The 17,522-nt window shown below is 44.4% G+C and overlaps 1 protein-coding gene across 1 annotated transcript in view; it reads right to left on the bottom strand.

The window, feature by feature from the left end:
- The window catches only part of LOC131681906 (neural cell adhesion molecule 1-B-like), a 967,955-nt gene that overhangs the window by 50,883 nt on the left and 899,550 nt on the right, over positions 1-17,522 (bottom strand). Inside the window, exons 9-11 of the mRNA XM_058963004.1 lie at positions 11,454-11,613; positions 10,419-10,712; positions 10,174-10,315 (exon numbers count right to left, since the gene is read on the bottom strand). Coding sequence (XP_058818987.1) covers positions 10,174-10,315; positions 10,419-10,712; positions 11,454-11,613 — 596 coding nt within the window. The remainder of the gene's footprint in view (positions 1-10,173; positions 10,316-10,418; positions 10,713-11,453; positions 11,614-17,522) is intronic.

Here is a 17,522-nt window from a genome sequence, read left to right as displayed (position 1 = left end):
AATAGCTGCGATGCGCAAAGTAGCGAAGCAACTCGATGCTATAATCGACTTCGCTAGCGCAAAGCAGAACATAGCCAAGGAGTTGAAGTTGAGCCTTCTGGAGCTCCGGAAAGCTGTTCGTGTCGCAAGACAGGAGAAACCCAGACAGTGGCCTCCAATAGGGAGGAAAGAGAGAAGGTTAATAGAGGCTCACAGACAGTGGCCTTTACCTTCTATGGAGCAGCCACGTCGATCGGAGCGGCGACCGAGTTCCCCTCGAAGGGAAAGGGAAAGGGCAATCGCAAGACGGCATCGAATGCGAAGCGCCCTAGGAAGTCGCCAGGAGAGGGTGCCAAAACCGACACCACTCGGCGTGCAACCGTCAAGGTCAAACGCCGCCTGGGTGAGGTAAGCGAGGGCGAGAGTGACCTCGCTGTTGAGAGCGATGGTACCAGCAACCCGGCACGACCGGGGGAGGGGGGCTCAAACCCCTGGACGCTGGTTACCAAGAAAAAGCCGGCACCGAAACCGGAGGTACCGCGGCCTGCGAGGAAGGCCAAGGACAGAGGCGAAGCCTTGTGGTTAAAAACCGACAAGGACAAATACGCCGATGTCCTTAAATCGATGAAAGCGGCCGAAAGCCTCTCGGCCCTTGGGCAGGATGTGCGTAGCGTAAGACGCACCAACACGGGAGAGATGCTCCTGGTGTTGAAGCGAGGCGCACAATCAAGTGCAATATACAAGGCCTTGGCCCAAGAGGTCCTTGGTGAGGGCGCCCAAATCAGGTCGCTAGGTGCGGAAACAACTCTCCAGTGCAAACACTTGGACGAGTTCGCGACCGCAGAAGACGTCGCCGCAGCCGTCAAGGAGCAATGCGGCGTCACAATCGAGCGGGCCTCTGTGCGATTGAGGGACGGACCCTCTGGCACCCAAGTAGCCTACCTCAGGCTACTCAATGCGGATGCCAAAAAGGTAACCGAGAAAGGGAAGCTGAAGATCGGCTGGTCGGTATGCCCTATCAGTATACCCCAGCCGCCTTCAGTGGACAGGTGCTATCGGTGCCTAGAATCCGGCCATAAAGCTTACGAATGCAAAGGCCTAGACAGGAGTAAGCTATGTCGTAGATGCGGCGAGGAGGGGCATAAAGAGCGGGGGTGCACTAAGGCATATAAGTGCCTTATCTGCACCTCTAAGAAGCAAGCCCATAAACATGCTATGGGCGGACCTTCGTGTCCCTTCGGCGAGTTAAATAAGAAGAAGCCGTGAGAGTCACACAGCTAAATCTTAACCATTGTGCAGCAGCCCAACAGCTGCTGTGGCAGTCGGTCTCGGAGTCGAGGACAGATGTCGCCCTCTTATCAGACCCGTACAGAATCCCTGCCGGCAACGGCAATTGGGTGTCGGACGGGTCTGGAATGGTGGCAATCTGTACAACGGGAAGGTTCCCGGTTCAAGAGGTAATACACCCCTCCGCCGAGGGTGTGGCGATTGCCAAGATCAATGGTGTGTTCTATTGCAGCTGCTACGCCCCACCAAGGTGGCCAATAGAACAGTTCTACCAGATGATCGACAGGCTCTCGTCGGACCTCGTGGGCCGGAAACCGGTAGTAATAGCGGGAGACTTCAACGCTTGGGCAGTGGAGTGGGGCAGCCGCTGTACAAATAGCAGGGGTCAAGCGCTAATGGAAGCGTTTGCGAAACTCGATACTGTGCTAGCTAATGATGGCTCCGCTAGTACATTCCGTAGAAACGGAGTGGAGGCGTGGATTGATTTGACCTTTGCCAGCCCGAGTCTGGCTCCAGGCATGGAATGGAGGGTAGACGAAGGCTACACCCATAGTGATCATTTAGCAATCCGCTTTAAGATCAACTATGGTGTGCAGCATCCGAGGGCGGGAGATCCCTGTCAGGTACGCGGGTGGAAGTCCAATCACTTCGACAGCGAAGCTTTCACCGCGGCCCTGGGACTGGAGGCCAACACCGACAGTCTAAGCGGGGATGCGCTGGTAGCTGTTCTATCACGCGCGTGCGACGCCACTATGCCGAGAAAAACACTGCCAAGAAACGGTAGATGCCCGGTATACTGGTGGAGTGCCGAGATTGCAGCCCTACGGTCAGCCTGTCTCAGAGCTAGACGTAGGATGCAAAGAGCTCGCACCGAGGATGCAAGAGAGAACCGCCGTGAAGTGTTTCGAGCTGCGAAATTAGCCCTTAACAAGGCTATTAAAAGCAGCAAGAGAGCGTGTTTCGACAACCTGTGTGAGAGTGCCAACGCGAATCCGTGGGGTGACGCCTACCGGATTGTGATGGCCAAGACCAAAGGGGGCTCCTCACCCCCAGAACGGTCTCCGGACCGGTTGGCAACGATTATCGAAGTACTCTTCCCGTCTCGAGCCACAAGCCCCTGGCCACCTGCACTACGAGACAGTGCGGGCACGGTCGAAATGGTGGCTCCAGTGACGAACGAAGAACTACTCGCAGTGGCTAAATCCCTAGCAATGAACAAAGCTCCAGGGCCGGATGGAGTCCCGAACAACGCTCTCAAGGCAGCGATCATAGCGAACCCGAACATGTTCAGGCTAGCTATGCAGAGATGCCTTGACGAGTGCCGTTTCCCCGATAGATGGAAAAGGCAGAAACTGGTGCTGTTGCCGAAGCCCGGGAAGCCACCAGGCGACCCATCGGCGTACAGACCAATCTGTCTGATAGACACGACTGGCAAACTGCTTGAGAGGATCATCCTCAACAGGCTCACCCCGTACGCGGAAGGTACGGACGGTCTGTCAAGCAACCAGTTTGGCTTTCGGAAGGGTAAGTCCACAGTGGACGCTCTCAACTCAGTGATAAATACTGCCGAGATAGCGATCCAACGAAAAAGGCGAGGTATTCGATACTGTGCGTTAGTGACACTTGACGTGAAGAATGCATTTAACAGCGCAAGCTGGGATGCCATCGCACTCTCGTTACACCGGCTTAGCCTACCGGTGGGTCTGTACCGGATCCTGGAAAGTTACTTCCAAAACCGCGTACTGCTATACGAGACCGATGCCGGTCAGAAAAGGGTTCCGATTACCGCCGGAGTCCCGCAGGGCTCGATCCTAGGCCCGGTGCTATGGAACCTCATGTATGACGGGGTTCTGAGACTGAAGTTCCCTCCTGGGGTCAAGATCGTCGGCTTTGCCGACGACGTAACCTTGGAGGTCTACGGGGAGTCAATTCCTGAGGTAGAACTAACCGCAGAACACGCGATTAGCACGGTGGAGGAATGGATGAGCGCGAGAGGCCTGGAGCTCGCTCATCATAAGACGGAGGTAGTTATCGTCAACAACCGCAAGTCGGCACAACATGCAGTTATCCATGTGGGAGAAGTCGCGATCACTTCACAGCGAAGTCTGAAGTCTCTCGGAGTCATTATAGACGACAAGCTGACCTTCGGCAGCCATGTCGACTATACGTGCAAGAGAGCGTCGACTGCTGTTGCGGCACTATCGAGAATGATGTCCAACAGCTCAAAGGTGTGCGCCAGTAGACGTAGGTTACTGGCAGGCGTTGCCGTATCTATCCTCAGGTACGGCGGCCCGTCATGGTCAAGAGCACTGAGGGTAACCAGTTACCTACAGAAACTGGAGAGCACCTACCGCGTGATGTGCCTCAGAGTGATATCTGCCTACCGCACGGTATCACACGATGCATCCTGCGTGATAGCGAGCATGAAGCCAGTCGGGCTGGTCATTCGGGAAGATGAGGAGTGCTTTGAGCTACGTGGAAATAGGGGAGCCCGCGAACGCACCAGGGTGACCTCGGTCGCCAGATGGCAGCGTGAGTGGGACAACTCCTCGAAAGGTAGGTGGACCCACCGGCTGATACCTAGCATATCGAGCTGGGTGGGAAGACCCCATGGGGAAGTTCACTTCCACCTGACACAATTCCTGTCAGGCCATGGCTGTTTCCGTCAGTACCTCCACAGGTTCGGACACGCGGAGGTCCCAGTCTGCCCGGACTGCCCAGGTGTAGACGAAACTGCCGAACACATACTGTTCGTATGTCATCGGTTCGACGTCGAAAGAAGAGCAATGCTTGACGTCTGTGGCTGGGACACAACCCCGGATACCCTTATTCAGCGGATGTGTCAAACGGTGGAGAAGTGGAACGCAGTCTCGGCTGCTACCATCCAGATTGCCAGTAGGCTACAGGTAATCTGGCGAACCGAGCAACAGACGGCGGGCACGGCTAACTAGTGATTGGTTAGTTGGAGCGAAAAAGGCCAAGCGCAAAATAAGAGAGTGAATGGTCTGTTCATGCCGAGGTAGGTTGGCGCAGCGAATGGCAACCGCGTAAGGGGTAAACCCAGCCACCCCGAAGCAAGACAGAAGAGTGAGTGTATAGGCGTATAAGTGGACTGCCTCATGCCAAGACGGGAGGGTCGTAGCGTAGTATGTTGGAACTAAGCTATCGATGCCTCATGGCGTGGCAGAGGAGTGAAAGGGTGAGCATCCAAGTCAGTCTCACACTGCATGTTAAGGGTGAGCATAAAAGTCAGCCTCACAGGTTGGTAGCAAGCAAGGAATGAAAAAGGTGAGCACAAAAGTCAGCCTCGCATGGTATGTCAGAAGTGGGGCCTAAGAAAAATGTCCCACATGGGATGCCAGAGGGAGTGACAAAGGTACAACAGAGTGGCACGATTGAGAGTGAATCAGGTGATAGGGTGAGCACCCAAGTCAGCCTCACATGTATGGGTAGGGCGAGCACAAAAGTAAGCCTAGCAAGGAATGAGTAAGGTGAGCACACAAGTCAGCCTCGCATGGAACGTAAAAGGTGAGCACAAAAGTCAGCCTCATGTGGGAGTGTTTGAGAGTGAATCAAAGTGTGATTTAGAGAGCACCCAAGTAAGCCTCATACAGGATGTATGATCGCGTGAGTGAGAGTGAATGAGTACATTCAGTACAGCCATCCCCCCAGAAGTAATACCGAGAGGTAGTTCCTGGGAGGAATGATGGCGGAGCCCAATGGAGTTTAGTCGGTATTAATGGCTGGTCACCATTCGAGTCCGACACGCCCCCAGTGCACCCCGTGTGGTAGATTGGACCCTACCGTTAGCACGTGTACTGGGCTAGGACATAAAGGTCTTCTCCATTGTAAAAAAAAAAAAAAAAAACACATACATACACACACAGACATTTGCCGATCTCGACGAACTGAATCGAATGGTGTATGACACTCGGCCCTCCGGGCCTCGGTTAAAAAGTCGATTTTTACAGTGATTGCATAGCCTTTCTTTATATGAGAAAGGCAAAACATGAACGAAATCGGTGGTGTAGAACGGTAGTTATTGTAAAAACCTGTTTTAATCCACCTAGCGGTGCAATTGTGCCTTTCTCATTTCTCTAAACTATGGCACGGAGGCTTTTTATGTTCAACATAATTGTGGAAATGTCCATTACATTCTTAGTACACTTTGCACTTATACACAATGGCATGCCAGCCACGAACTTGATGAGCTACGTGTCGACGGTGAAACACTTGAAACAAAAAAAATATCATACTCCATTAGCCTAATCAGCATTAGATCAATGTTATCTGCTTGCTAACTCATTTTGTCATGCGGGGATGGGTATGTGAGGAGGGCGAAAGTCCCATGAACGAACGACTCCCCAGCTTAAATTGGTATGCTTTGTAATATAGTGGTGGTTTAAGGATGATGGGGTTGAATTGGAGGGGTATGAGGTGGTGGTCTGAGGGGTGATTTAAGGAGATTTTTAAAGGAGGGGAGTGAACAGTAGAGGGGGGTGTAACCCCTCTCCGTAAACCATTAACTACGCCCCTGTTAAAATCCAGAAACCTTATGGGAGTCGAAAAAAAAAAATTTGGCCGGGATTAGGTTGACGTTTTTCAGAGTAATTGCATAACCTTTCTATATGAGAAAGGCAAAAATGTGCCAAAATCCAAAAAAGCGAACCGTCGTCAAATTTTTTTTCCAGTTTGCATCAAATCTCGACGTTTCATGCACCTTGAACACATTTAGCATCAAAAATAAAAATGCTATTTTTAATTTTTCCTATAGTTTTTATGAGAAATTTCTGTGTGGCCGCACTCTGAAACCCGTAATTCCGGAACCAGAATTCCGATCGATCCAAAATTCAATAGCAGCCGATGGGAAGGTTGCACCTTTCATTTGAGACTAAGTCAATCGGTCCAGCCATCTCTGAGAAAAATGAGTGACATTATTTGACACATGCGCACATACATACACACACATACACACACACACATACACACACATACATACACACACACATACAGACTTTTTCCGATCTCGACGAACTGAGTCGAATGGGATATGACACTCGGCCCTCCGGGCCGGGATTAGGTTGACGTTTTTCAGAGTGATTGCATAACCTTTCTATATGAGAAAGGCAAAAAGGTGCGAAATCGGCAGTCCCAAAAAGTAGATTTTCATAAAAAAAAATTTTCGAGGTAACATAAAATCTCGACGTTTCATGCATTTTAAAGATGTTTGGCATCAAAAACGAATTTGATTTATGAAATTTCATGGGGTCCCCCCTTTGAAAAAAAAATTTAGTTCCGGCTTATATGGGAATTTCATATGTGACCGGATGGATTAGTCTATATTTCCGGACGCATCCAAGCGATCCGTACGAAATTTTATAGACATCTGTGGGGATACTATAGCTATCATTTGGGACAGTGTTTGTGAAAATCGGCCCAACCATTTCCGGGAAACTGATGTGAGTACGTCAATTTTGAAAGATGGCCGCTTTTCCCGGGCACTTCCGGAACCGTCTATGGTGGTCAATGTAGTCAACGAAAGTTTGGTTGGCCGTCGATGACCTAGAACAGCAAATTTAAGTTGTTTGAGAGACATTTTAGCGAAATTTTTACCATTTTTGCTTTCATCGGAGTATCGGTTTGAATCGCAATTTGCTATGTGATCGCACGCCACAACCAGTAACTCCGGAACCGGAAGTCAGATCGGGATGGAATTAAATAACCATTTACGAAGGCGCAACACCTTTCATTTGAGACTAAGTTTGGTTGAATCGGTCTAGCCATCTCCGGGAAACCGATGTGACTGTTATTCTGAATTTGGATACTTCCGCCGGGGCTTCCAGAACCGATGATGGTGGCCAATGGGGCCAAAAAGACTTTGATTGGATGTTAGTGACCTAATACTACAAATCGAAGCAGTTGTGGTCATATTTTGGAAAAATTTTCACCTTTATACATTCATTGCAGAATTTATTAAAATCGACATTTTCTGCGTGTTCGTACTTATCACCCTGTAATTCCGGAAACGGAAGTCGGATCCATTAGAAATTCAATAGCAGCCTATGGGAACGTTGCACCTTTCATTTGAGACTAAGTTTGTCAAAATCGGTTCAGCCAGCTCTGAGAAAAATGAGTGACATTTTTGGTCACATACACACACACAGACGCACATACACACACATACATACATACACACGCTCAGACATTTGCCGAACGCGACGAACTGAATCGAATGGTATATGCCACTCGGCCCTCCGGGCCTCCGTTAAAAAGTCGGTTTTCAGAGCAATTGCAATACCTTTCTATTGAGAAAGGCAAAAATTTTACCTTTTTATATTCATCGCAGAATTCGTTAGAATCGAGATTTGCTGCGTGATCGTACGTATCACCCTGTAATTCAGGAACCAGAACTCGGATCCACACAAAATTCAACAGCAGCTGATGGACCTTCCATTTAAAATCAAGTTTGTCAAAATCGGTTCAGAAAATTCCGAGAAACCGATGTGGACAAATCAACAAATTTTGTTTTGTAACCATACTCTTCAACTCGTAATCCGGAACAAGATGTCGGTTGAAAATGAAATTCAATAGCAACCTATGAGAATAGTATACCTTTCATTTGAATCTTAGTTTCTAAAAATCGGTTCAACCATCTCCGAGAAACCGATGTGGACATTTTGTTAACAAATCCGCACATACACACACACACATACATACATACATACATACATACATACATGCACACATACATACGCACATACAAACACACATACATACACACAGATATTTTGCGATCTCGGCGAACTGAGTCGAATGTTATATGAGACTCGGCCCTCCGGGCTTCGGTTAGGAAGTCGGTTTTTGGAGCAATTGCATAACCTTTCTATATGAGAAAGGCAAAAGAATAGTATTTAATTACCTTAATCAGCATGAGTTCAATGTTATCTTCATGTAATTATATTTTGAAATGTTGGTGGAATGGGTTTGAAAGTGGAGGGAATGGGGGGTTAGTAGAGTGAGAGTGGAGGATGCGTCAGAAATCCTTCATCTTATTTCGGTATACGGGGTGGATGAAGGAAATGCGGGCGTGAGGGTGGTCCAAGGAGAGGGGAGTGATGAAGGAGGGAGGTGTAAGGGCAAGGCGGAGGGGGGAGGGGCGGCGACGCAATACTCAACTGCATATTTTGCCTTCCATTTGAGACTTGGTTTGAGAAAATCGGTTCAGTCATCACCGAAGAACCGATTTGACTTTAATTGTGGAATATGCCCGGAATTCCGGACTTCCGGAATCGTCGATAGTGGAGAATATATTCAAAGAATGTTTGATTGGCAATCAGTGATCTAGATCTGCGATTAGAAGTAATTTGGTGACCATTTCAATAGTTTTTAGCCTCTGAGGTATTACGATTGTACCGATTTATATGGGAAATTCCAGTGTATCCTTACTAACACCCCTGTAACTCCGGAAGCAAGAGTCAGAACAGAATGAAATTCAGCAGCAGTCAATGGCATTACTGTATCTTTCATTTGAAATCAAGTTTGTAAGAATCGGTAGAGAATTCGTTGGGGAATGGGTGTGACATTAGCTTAGGAACTTGGCGGGTTCCCCGGGGGCGTCATGAACCGTCATAGGTGGCCAATGTGGTCAAAGCTGCTTTGATTGATCATGAGTGATCCAGACCCGCAAACTAGACTAATGTTACATCAATTTTAATATGTTTTACATCATTTGAACATCATGGTGGTACCAGTTTATATGGGAATTTGCTGTGTGACCGCACTCTTCAACCCGTAACTCCGGAACCGGAAGTCGGATCAACTAAAAATTCAATAGCAGCTTATGGGAGCGTTATACCTTTCAGATGAAACTAAGTTTGCGAAAATCGGTTCAGCCATCTCTGAGAAAATTGTGTGAGTTTAAATGACACACACACACATACACACACACACATACATACACACACACACATAGACATTTGCCGATCTCGACGAACTGAATCGAATGGTGTATGACACTCGGCCCTCCGGGCCTCGGTTAAAAAGTCGATTTTTACAGTGATTGCATAGCCTTTCTTTATATGAGAAAGGCAAAACATTATGTACCGCTTACCAATCCGACGCACTAGTTATAGTATGTATGAAGCCATCATTGGTTTACAAAGAATTTTTAACCAGGTCTCTTCAACATTCTATTTCAACGGTTCTCGGCAAACTCTGCGTATACGTTTTTCCAAACTTTTTAATCAATTTGTTAACAACATAAATAAAAGGTTTATTATAGAACCCAAAGCCTGCTTCAAAATAGAATCTGTTTATGGATACGAAAAGTGAACATTATGAAGCGGTAACTTTAAAACGCGATAATCAAGGCTCATCGGTGTAAGATTCGGAGAACGAACTTCTGAAAACTACGGGGAACGTGCCATTTGAGCCACAGTATTCTGATTTCTGATTCAAAATTAGTTAGGATATCAGAGTGTACAGCGCAGGCAACAGATTGAAGATTTGTTCCACCTTTTCTGTTCGTTTTGTGTTTTAGCGAAGAACCGGTGCGTGGAAGAACTAAGCTTTCTTTCCCATACTTATAGTCATGGGCTGAGGAAAACGGAATCGAGCTTTGGACATATGTAATGCCTCTGTAATAAAAGTGCTCCGTTAGTAAATTATTTGCAACAACACATAGTGCTCAACATTTTATTATAACCGCTTATGTTCTCACGTTGTTTTTTCTTATATACAAAAATTGTGTATCCTTACATTATGTGGAATTAAGCTAATAACCATTCCGACCACTAGAGACTGGAAGTCATCCCACGTTTACCGCAGAAATCGATTCACTTTTCCTGATTAATGGCTTTCCCATAAACCGCACTGTATAAAATCAATCCTACCGGAAGCAATACTCACCTCAGTCTCCCCGTTCTGCTCGAAACCAGTTCGAGCATGAAAATCTGCGGCAAACCACCATCATACCCGGCTATGCACTGCACTTCCACCGAGTTCTGCGTTTGATTGTTTATCGTACAATTTTTCACCGTCGATGGCAATCCTGATAGCGTAGTGAAAAACAGAATATAAAAGCAGAGAAAAACCAGAAAATAGTGAAAATTAAAAATCGATTCAATCGGCGATTCGGAATCTGGAACCCGTACCGGCAAGCACCACTTGGAAGAAGCAGGGCCACTGCTGCAGGCCCACCTCGTTCTGTCCCCAGCAGGTCAGCGTGCCATAGTCCTGATCGGAGACGGGCGTGTAGCTTAGCAGGCTTAGTGAACCGTTTTTAACAAACCGCTCTTTGCTGATCTCGAGCGTTTCGCCCGAGTTGTTGAACTTCCAGAAGAACTGCCGTGGAGGCGGATCGGCCTGGACCTCACAGGGAATGTGAAGGGACTCGCTGCGGAAGGCTCCCACAATGATAATTTTTTCCGTTGCGCACACGGGAGCATCTATAGGGAACGAGAGTGAGAGAGATAGACAGACGGTAAGTTCTATTAAGCCGTTTCGAATTAACAACTCTTTGCGGGATCGATTGCCTGAAAATCTGTACAGATGGGATTTTTCCCTCTCAAAACAATCGATTTGTGTTCCTATTGGGAAATTTTCCTTTATGTATGCCTAATTATCCCGTGTTCTACTTTATTCCCAGAACGCTAACCAGAAACGTTATGATTTTGGTGTACTTCGAATTCAGACACTGGAACGCACTGAGTGGATATTTTGATTTAGTGGGTATCAGAATCTAAAAAATGTAGTAAAATGTTAATTGAAAGCACATACATTTGTGTTTTTGAGCTTTTTAAAGCATGTTCGGCTAGTAAGGTATTAGAAATACTTTATTCCATTCCATCATTCAACAACCACTATCGAACGCTGATTTGCGGTAGGCTGTAGAAGGTTTGCCATCTTGAACATTAACAGTAGCAGATTCCACCGAATATAGTTTGTACCGTTTTACTCTGAGATTGAGTCGGTAACATTAATGATCATATTTGAATCACTAATGATTCTCTAGACGATATCAGCAAGCACTAAATTCCCACTCAGGGTACGTCTTTGGACTTGAGTTACGTTTGGTTTGCAAAACTCGGTCTGGGTCATAGCATAAGTTTCCCTGATGATTAAAATAACTCGAAAGCATTTGCTGAACATACAGTTTGCGAATTGTTCGACAACGGGGAAGTACTTACACTTGATCCGTAGTGCCAGCTGATTGCTGACTGTTTCACCCTCGGCGTTGATTGCGCTACACGAGTAATTTCCGGACGAGTTACGGTTCACCTTCTGCAGCACCAGGCTCTGGTTCGAGCGAATAACACGGGCGGAAGCGTTGTGAGTTATCATTACGCCCTGTTTTTTTTCGGAAAGAAGAATGGCATGTGGGAGGAGAAAAGCAAGACAAAACAGTCAGTCGATGGAGTAGTAAATTGCACAATTGAGCCGGAATAACACCGGGAAAAGCTTGCCCTTTGGGTTGTAATAAGATTGAAGATTAATAAAAATGAATGTTCGACTGGGGATGAGAAGGAATGGCGATTGTGGAAATATATAAAAATACATAACTCATCGCCGATGGCTTCGTTAGCGTTAGCTCAGCAAATGTTTGAGAATTCATGATGGTCGTTCTACTAACGGAAGTACTATTTGATTTTATATAGAACATGTTTCTAGAATGAAGTACACAATGCTTATAGATTTACAATTACTTTCATAATGAACACCGTTGAGTGTAACACATTTTGAAGATGGGCATAATATAGTAGAAAGACAAAGCTCTCGATGAATAATATTAGATCGTGCCTGAAACCATAGCTTAATTTATCATAATTCAATTTGATTGTTCAGTCAATCATAGCTAAATCTTTACGTGGTTCGGCTAGCCAACCAAAGCGCTGCGCTTCTGTATGTTTGTTGGAAAATCAGCGTTTGTTTGTGTACATGAAAATTGATCCAAAGAAATATTAAAATTTTAAAATCTCTAAATCTGACTTAACTTGAAACAAATCTAATTCTGAACAGTTTTTCTGAAAGGGTTTTAGGAGGGTTTGAAAATAATATATATCTCGTTGATCGACACATTGAAAAGCATTCATATTTTGCCTTACAAAAATGACAATTTTATAAACCTCTTTGCAACAACCTAAATGGATTATTTGGCATCTACATGGTAGTCAAGTCGTTCTGCCAGATGCTGATGAGACGAAGTCTGTTCCCGAAGTCGGAACAAATACCGTTCTTTTATGTCTAACTGCACAGCTAAAAGACTGCAATTTATTCTAATTAATTAGTCGCAATACAAATTTACATTTTTAGTATTTTATTCTCTTTTAAGTTGCTGCTTTTTCGTGGCAGGACAATTCCACGTTTTCTACAAAGCAACGTGAATCATTGCCAATCCCGGAGCTCGTTACCGCTTACGACGTACAGAACAGCGAGCCTTGCCGCAGATCTCGGGCACCAATTTCTAGCAGTTTGAACTGGCGCGTGCCTCAGCTGTCCGCACTTGTCCGGAAAAATCTCTAGGATACGTTCTCGTTCCTATCGGTTCCTCGTATGTTCGTCGACCATAACGACTAGATTCCAATGATTTGACTGCATCGTACCATTTCGTACGCCTGGTCAACACAAACCCACCTTTGCTAGAAATCGTCTGTGATGTTCTTGGCGAGATTCTAGGTGTCTCGAAGAATGTTTCCTTTTATTTCAGGTTCGCTTACTGACGTGAATGACTCGTGGTGTGCAGCTTCCAGAAGAACGTACGTTAACAGCCGCGAATTCATAACGCTTTCGGTGTTCAATATATTCGTTTCTAATACCTCATCGCTAGGATGCCGGGCACTATCCGATATATTTCCTATTTCCTTCCGATAGCTGGCGGTTGACTTCGAAAAAGTTTATACCACTATCGAAGAAAACCTCCAGTGATGCTCTCGCCTGACCACAAATCTCCTATAAGCCATTACGTAGGAGATTGTTGAAAGACTTTAAGCTAGCTCCAGATGAACCACCTGTACTGTAAAACAGGTAAGCAAGCAGATCAATATTTTCACCACGCTACGGCCGACTTTGACTTCGAAGGGCCCCATGTAGTCGGCGCCGTACGTAAACTGCCGAACAAATGAGATTAGGTGTTCCTTGGGAAGTGGTGTCATCAGCGGGGCACTAGAACAGCTTTCTGTATTATACAGTACTGACAACTCGTACCAATTTTGCGTATGACTAACGAAGCTTCGGTATGTACAATTTCTGCCGTAGTTTGTTGTACACTGTTTCTCCGTTGACGTTAAGAAATCGTTAGTGGAAGTAATTTACCGGAAGAACAGTTATACGATGGTTCATGGTTCAACGATGGGCAATATTACGGAGTACCATGCTGCCTATGGAATATGTTGCGCTTTTCCAGTCCAACTTCGTACCCGTATGACCCTGTGTTCATCGGAAAACGGACGCAGTGAATTCCATTTGTCAACGCTCCCGAGCAAAGTCCAACATCAAAATTACAGCAAATAGACAACATATTTTGATATCAAGCATCAAATTGAAATCTTATTTTGATATCAGTTTAAACTTTTTCATATATGACATCATATTTTGATCTCATTTTGATGTGCTTGCATTTTTAGAAAAAAAAAATGTTTGTTTCTATTTCTTTGACAAACATCAAATTGATTACTTATTTTGTTATCAATGAAATATTTCACCACCTCAATTAGTTTTCAATTTTCTTTCACTGATAGCATAAATAGTTTTCTGTTTGATGTCATAGTGCAAAATGATAACAACCTGAGCAATCATTCCCTACTGCATCAAAATATCAAGTTTAGTTCTCAATTTGATATCAGACTCTGCTCGGGCTGCCACTGATGTTTAATTGGTGATCTTTTCACTGTATCCCTGCGCTTGTGCCGATGGCAAAGGGTTTCGTCTGCCTTCACGAACTTGTCCTGATCTGGACTTTGTCTTCGATGTTTACTACTGCTAATTTGCTGTCAGCATTCTATCGCCCAGTGAAAGTGGGCTATCGTTCGAGTTAAATGATTCTAACTTGAGAAGCGTCCGACTTGTACTATCTCCTCCGACGTCAGGTGCACAGTTACCGTTCGTATTTCTTCAATTGACGAATCTGCTTAATCTTCTTTGTTCGATTGCTTTGGTAATTTTGTAGGAAAAGACCATTAACTCAACGATACTTCGGTTCGAACGATGGTCCTGAATTCCACTTGATGGCATTATCAACTACGTTGATCTTCGAAGGCACGTGGCACCACTCATCTACGTTGGTGAGTGAAAGAATTTCACCGACTCAGAATGATACGAATTGGTGATGTCGGCGATTGTCCGAACAAAGCCACACCAGAACTAAGCTAGAGTCCGTCCAGAGGTAGAGTTTATGTACGTTGAGAGTAAGTGCCGAACAAACATTTGGCATCAAGCACGCTGCCATCATGGCAGCTTGTCGCACCAAACGCGGGATTGAGGGTGCACGAAGTGAAGCGACTTTAGTTTTTGATGTTACTAGCGAACACCGGCTACTGCCGCTATGTGCCATTCTCAAATAAGCTACACACGCGCATGAGGCTACGCTAGCATAGATTTCGTCCACTTCTGGCGCCGTAAGAAGTAACGCTGTACTTGCACTTCATCAATCGTCTCGTACAGCTCGATTCATCTACTTCCTAGATCATAAAGCTGCTCTGATATGGGGTCATCACAGTTTGTTCCCGTTCTTCAAATCACTTGCTTCACGATTTTCCCCTGAGCTACAAAAGCACGCCACAAATCTCAAAGGGTAGTACAGCTTCATCACGTTTCGTAGCTTGTGTCTCTTTGTTGGAACAATTCAGCGTCTGCCCGAAACGTCTATGACCCTAGTCCGATCGAAGGTGAAGCGATCTGCTTATGGAACTCATACTACACCCAAGACGCGCTCATGGGTGTTCATTATCCAGTACTAGTGACTCGCTGTCTGGCGAACTAGTTTACCCGAGGGAGCCGAGAACATTCTCCGAGCTAGACAAAATTTTGCCGAATTAAAAGCTTGCTGCAGCGCGGATAAACTGCACTTGTTTGACAAGCCTTACTGTTACTTCTACCGAGTAGACACTGTTAAAGAAGTCATCTACATAATGGCTGTAAATGATTGCGTTTTCCGCTTGGGTTTCGCGTTTGGCGTATTCGAGAGTGTTTTTATTCTTAACGAACTGTGCCGTGCATGGAGAGCTGGTTGCCGCAAATATAGCAATGTTGACAATGTATATCCGAACTTCGTATCATTACTTTCGCTAATGAAATTTTAGGTACCTACCCATCAACTAAGAATTCATAATTTATTCCAGGAACAATCTTTTAGGACAAATTATGCTAAAAAAAGCCCCAGCAATAGAATGATGCGTCATTGTAATGAAAAATGTGAAATAATTTACCTTTCCCTGTCTAGAAAACAAATTAAATTTGAACTTAGCCGTAGAAATAATGTATAGTATATGTATAACTAAATATTGTGATACCATTTTATATGGTCTACATATGCTTGACTTCATCAGACGGACTGGTACGGCATTCGAAGCACTGCGATCACTTGACCATTTCCAGTTGAGAATTTTTAGAATTTTTTTTACATCTCTTGGACATCAGAATACCCTACGATCTTGCCTTCCTTAAATCGCAATAAAACGTTCACTAGTGATGTGAATAAATCCGGGCCCTTGAGAAGCATACCGTTGAATGCAACTCCACCAGCCTTCGCTGCTGCATCCCACTCTAGTCGAATTTTATAAGGTTTCCTAGGATTCGTCACCACCCTTAACGGAAGGTACCACATGGTTTGAGTTAGTCAGCTCTTCAAGCGATACATTGCGGATGTACTGCTTCTGTTCGTAGTTCCGTTCAGCCTTCTCCGCAGCTATGGATCTTTTGCCAGTCGTTCTCCAAACCTTCACTGATAATATAAATTCGTAAATGCAATGAACGAATTCATTCGTTGTTTTCTGCAACGAAATATTTTCGTGCATTGTAAATAATAGGTTTCGTTCATTTCATCAACAAGAATAGCCGCTTGCTGAACGAAAGCTTTCGTAAATTTTACACATTTAATGTACACTGCACGAATGTTATCGTTAATAACGACATTATTCTTCATGAATGAAACGAAATGTTTTGTTTATTTTAATAAACGTTTATGTATATTACGAACGATTTCATTGCTCACACGAATTTATTTCGTTCATCTTAAGAAAGTTTTCGTATTCATTAGCATATTATTTTTTCAATCGATAAGTTAAGATCGATGTTTAACAACAACGATTTTGTTAACTAACTAAAAAGATCGATCTGGCAAAATCGATTTTATTTCAACCTGCTTACCTCTATTGGGGTCTAGAAAGATTGTGGTGTGAAGTAATGGCCTCTTGATGAACAAAATCACTCGTAAATTTTACATATTTAGTGTACATTGCAGTAATATTATCGTTGATAACGACATTATTTTTCGTGATTGAATCGAAATGATTCGTTTATTTCCATAAATGTTTATGTATATGATGAACGATTTTGTTGGTCGCACGATTTTATTTCGCTTATCTTAAAAAGTTTTCATATTCATTAGCCTCTTATTGCTTGCAGTCGATCTTTTGGGATCGATGTTTGATAACATCGATTTTTTTTCATTTTATGAAAATCGATTTTCTTGTGGTACGAAGAAATGGCTGCTTGATGAACGAAAGTTTTCGTAAATTTTACTTATTTAGTTTACTTTGCACGAATGTAATCGTTGATAACGACATTATTTTTAGTGAATGAAACAAAATATTTCGTTTATTTTAATAAACGTTTATGTATACTACAAACGATTTCGTTGGTCGCATTCGATCTTTTAGGATCGATATTTGACAGCAGTGATTTTTTTTAATTAAAGGGATCGATCTGGCAAATTCGATTTTATTTCAACCTGCTCATCATTGTTGAGGACTAGAAAGATTGTGGTGTGTAGAAATGGCCGCTTGATGAACGAAAGTTTTCGTAACTTTTACTTATTTGGTGTACAGGGCACGAATGTTATCGTTGATAACAACATAATTTTTCGTGAATGAAACGAAATGTTTCGTTTATTTTAATAAATGTTTATGTATATTACGAACGATGTGGTTGGTCGCACGAACTCTTTTCGTTCATCTTAGAAAAGTTTTCGTATTTATTATCCTCTTATTTTTTCATTCGATCTTTTGAGATCGATGTTTGCCAACACCGATTTTTTTAATAAA

Source organism: Topomyia yanbarensis, chromosome 2, assembly GCF_030247195.1.
Source record: "Topomyia yanbarensis strain Yona2022 chromosome 2, ASM3024719v1, whole genome shotgun sequence".
Lineage (NCBI taxonomy): Eukaryota > Metazoa > Arthropoda > Insecta > Diptera > Culicidae > Topomyia > Topomyia yanbarensis.
The sequence above is the reverse complement of the archived record's forward strand: the minus strand, read 5'-3'. Positions and strand labels throughout refer to the sequence as shown.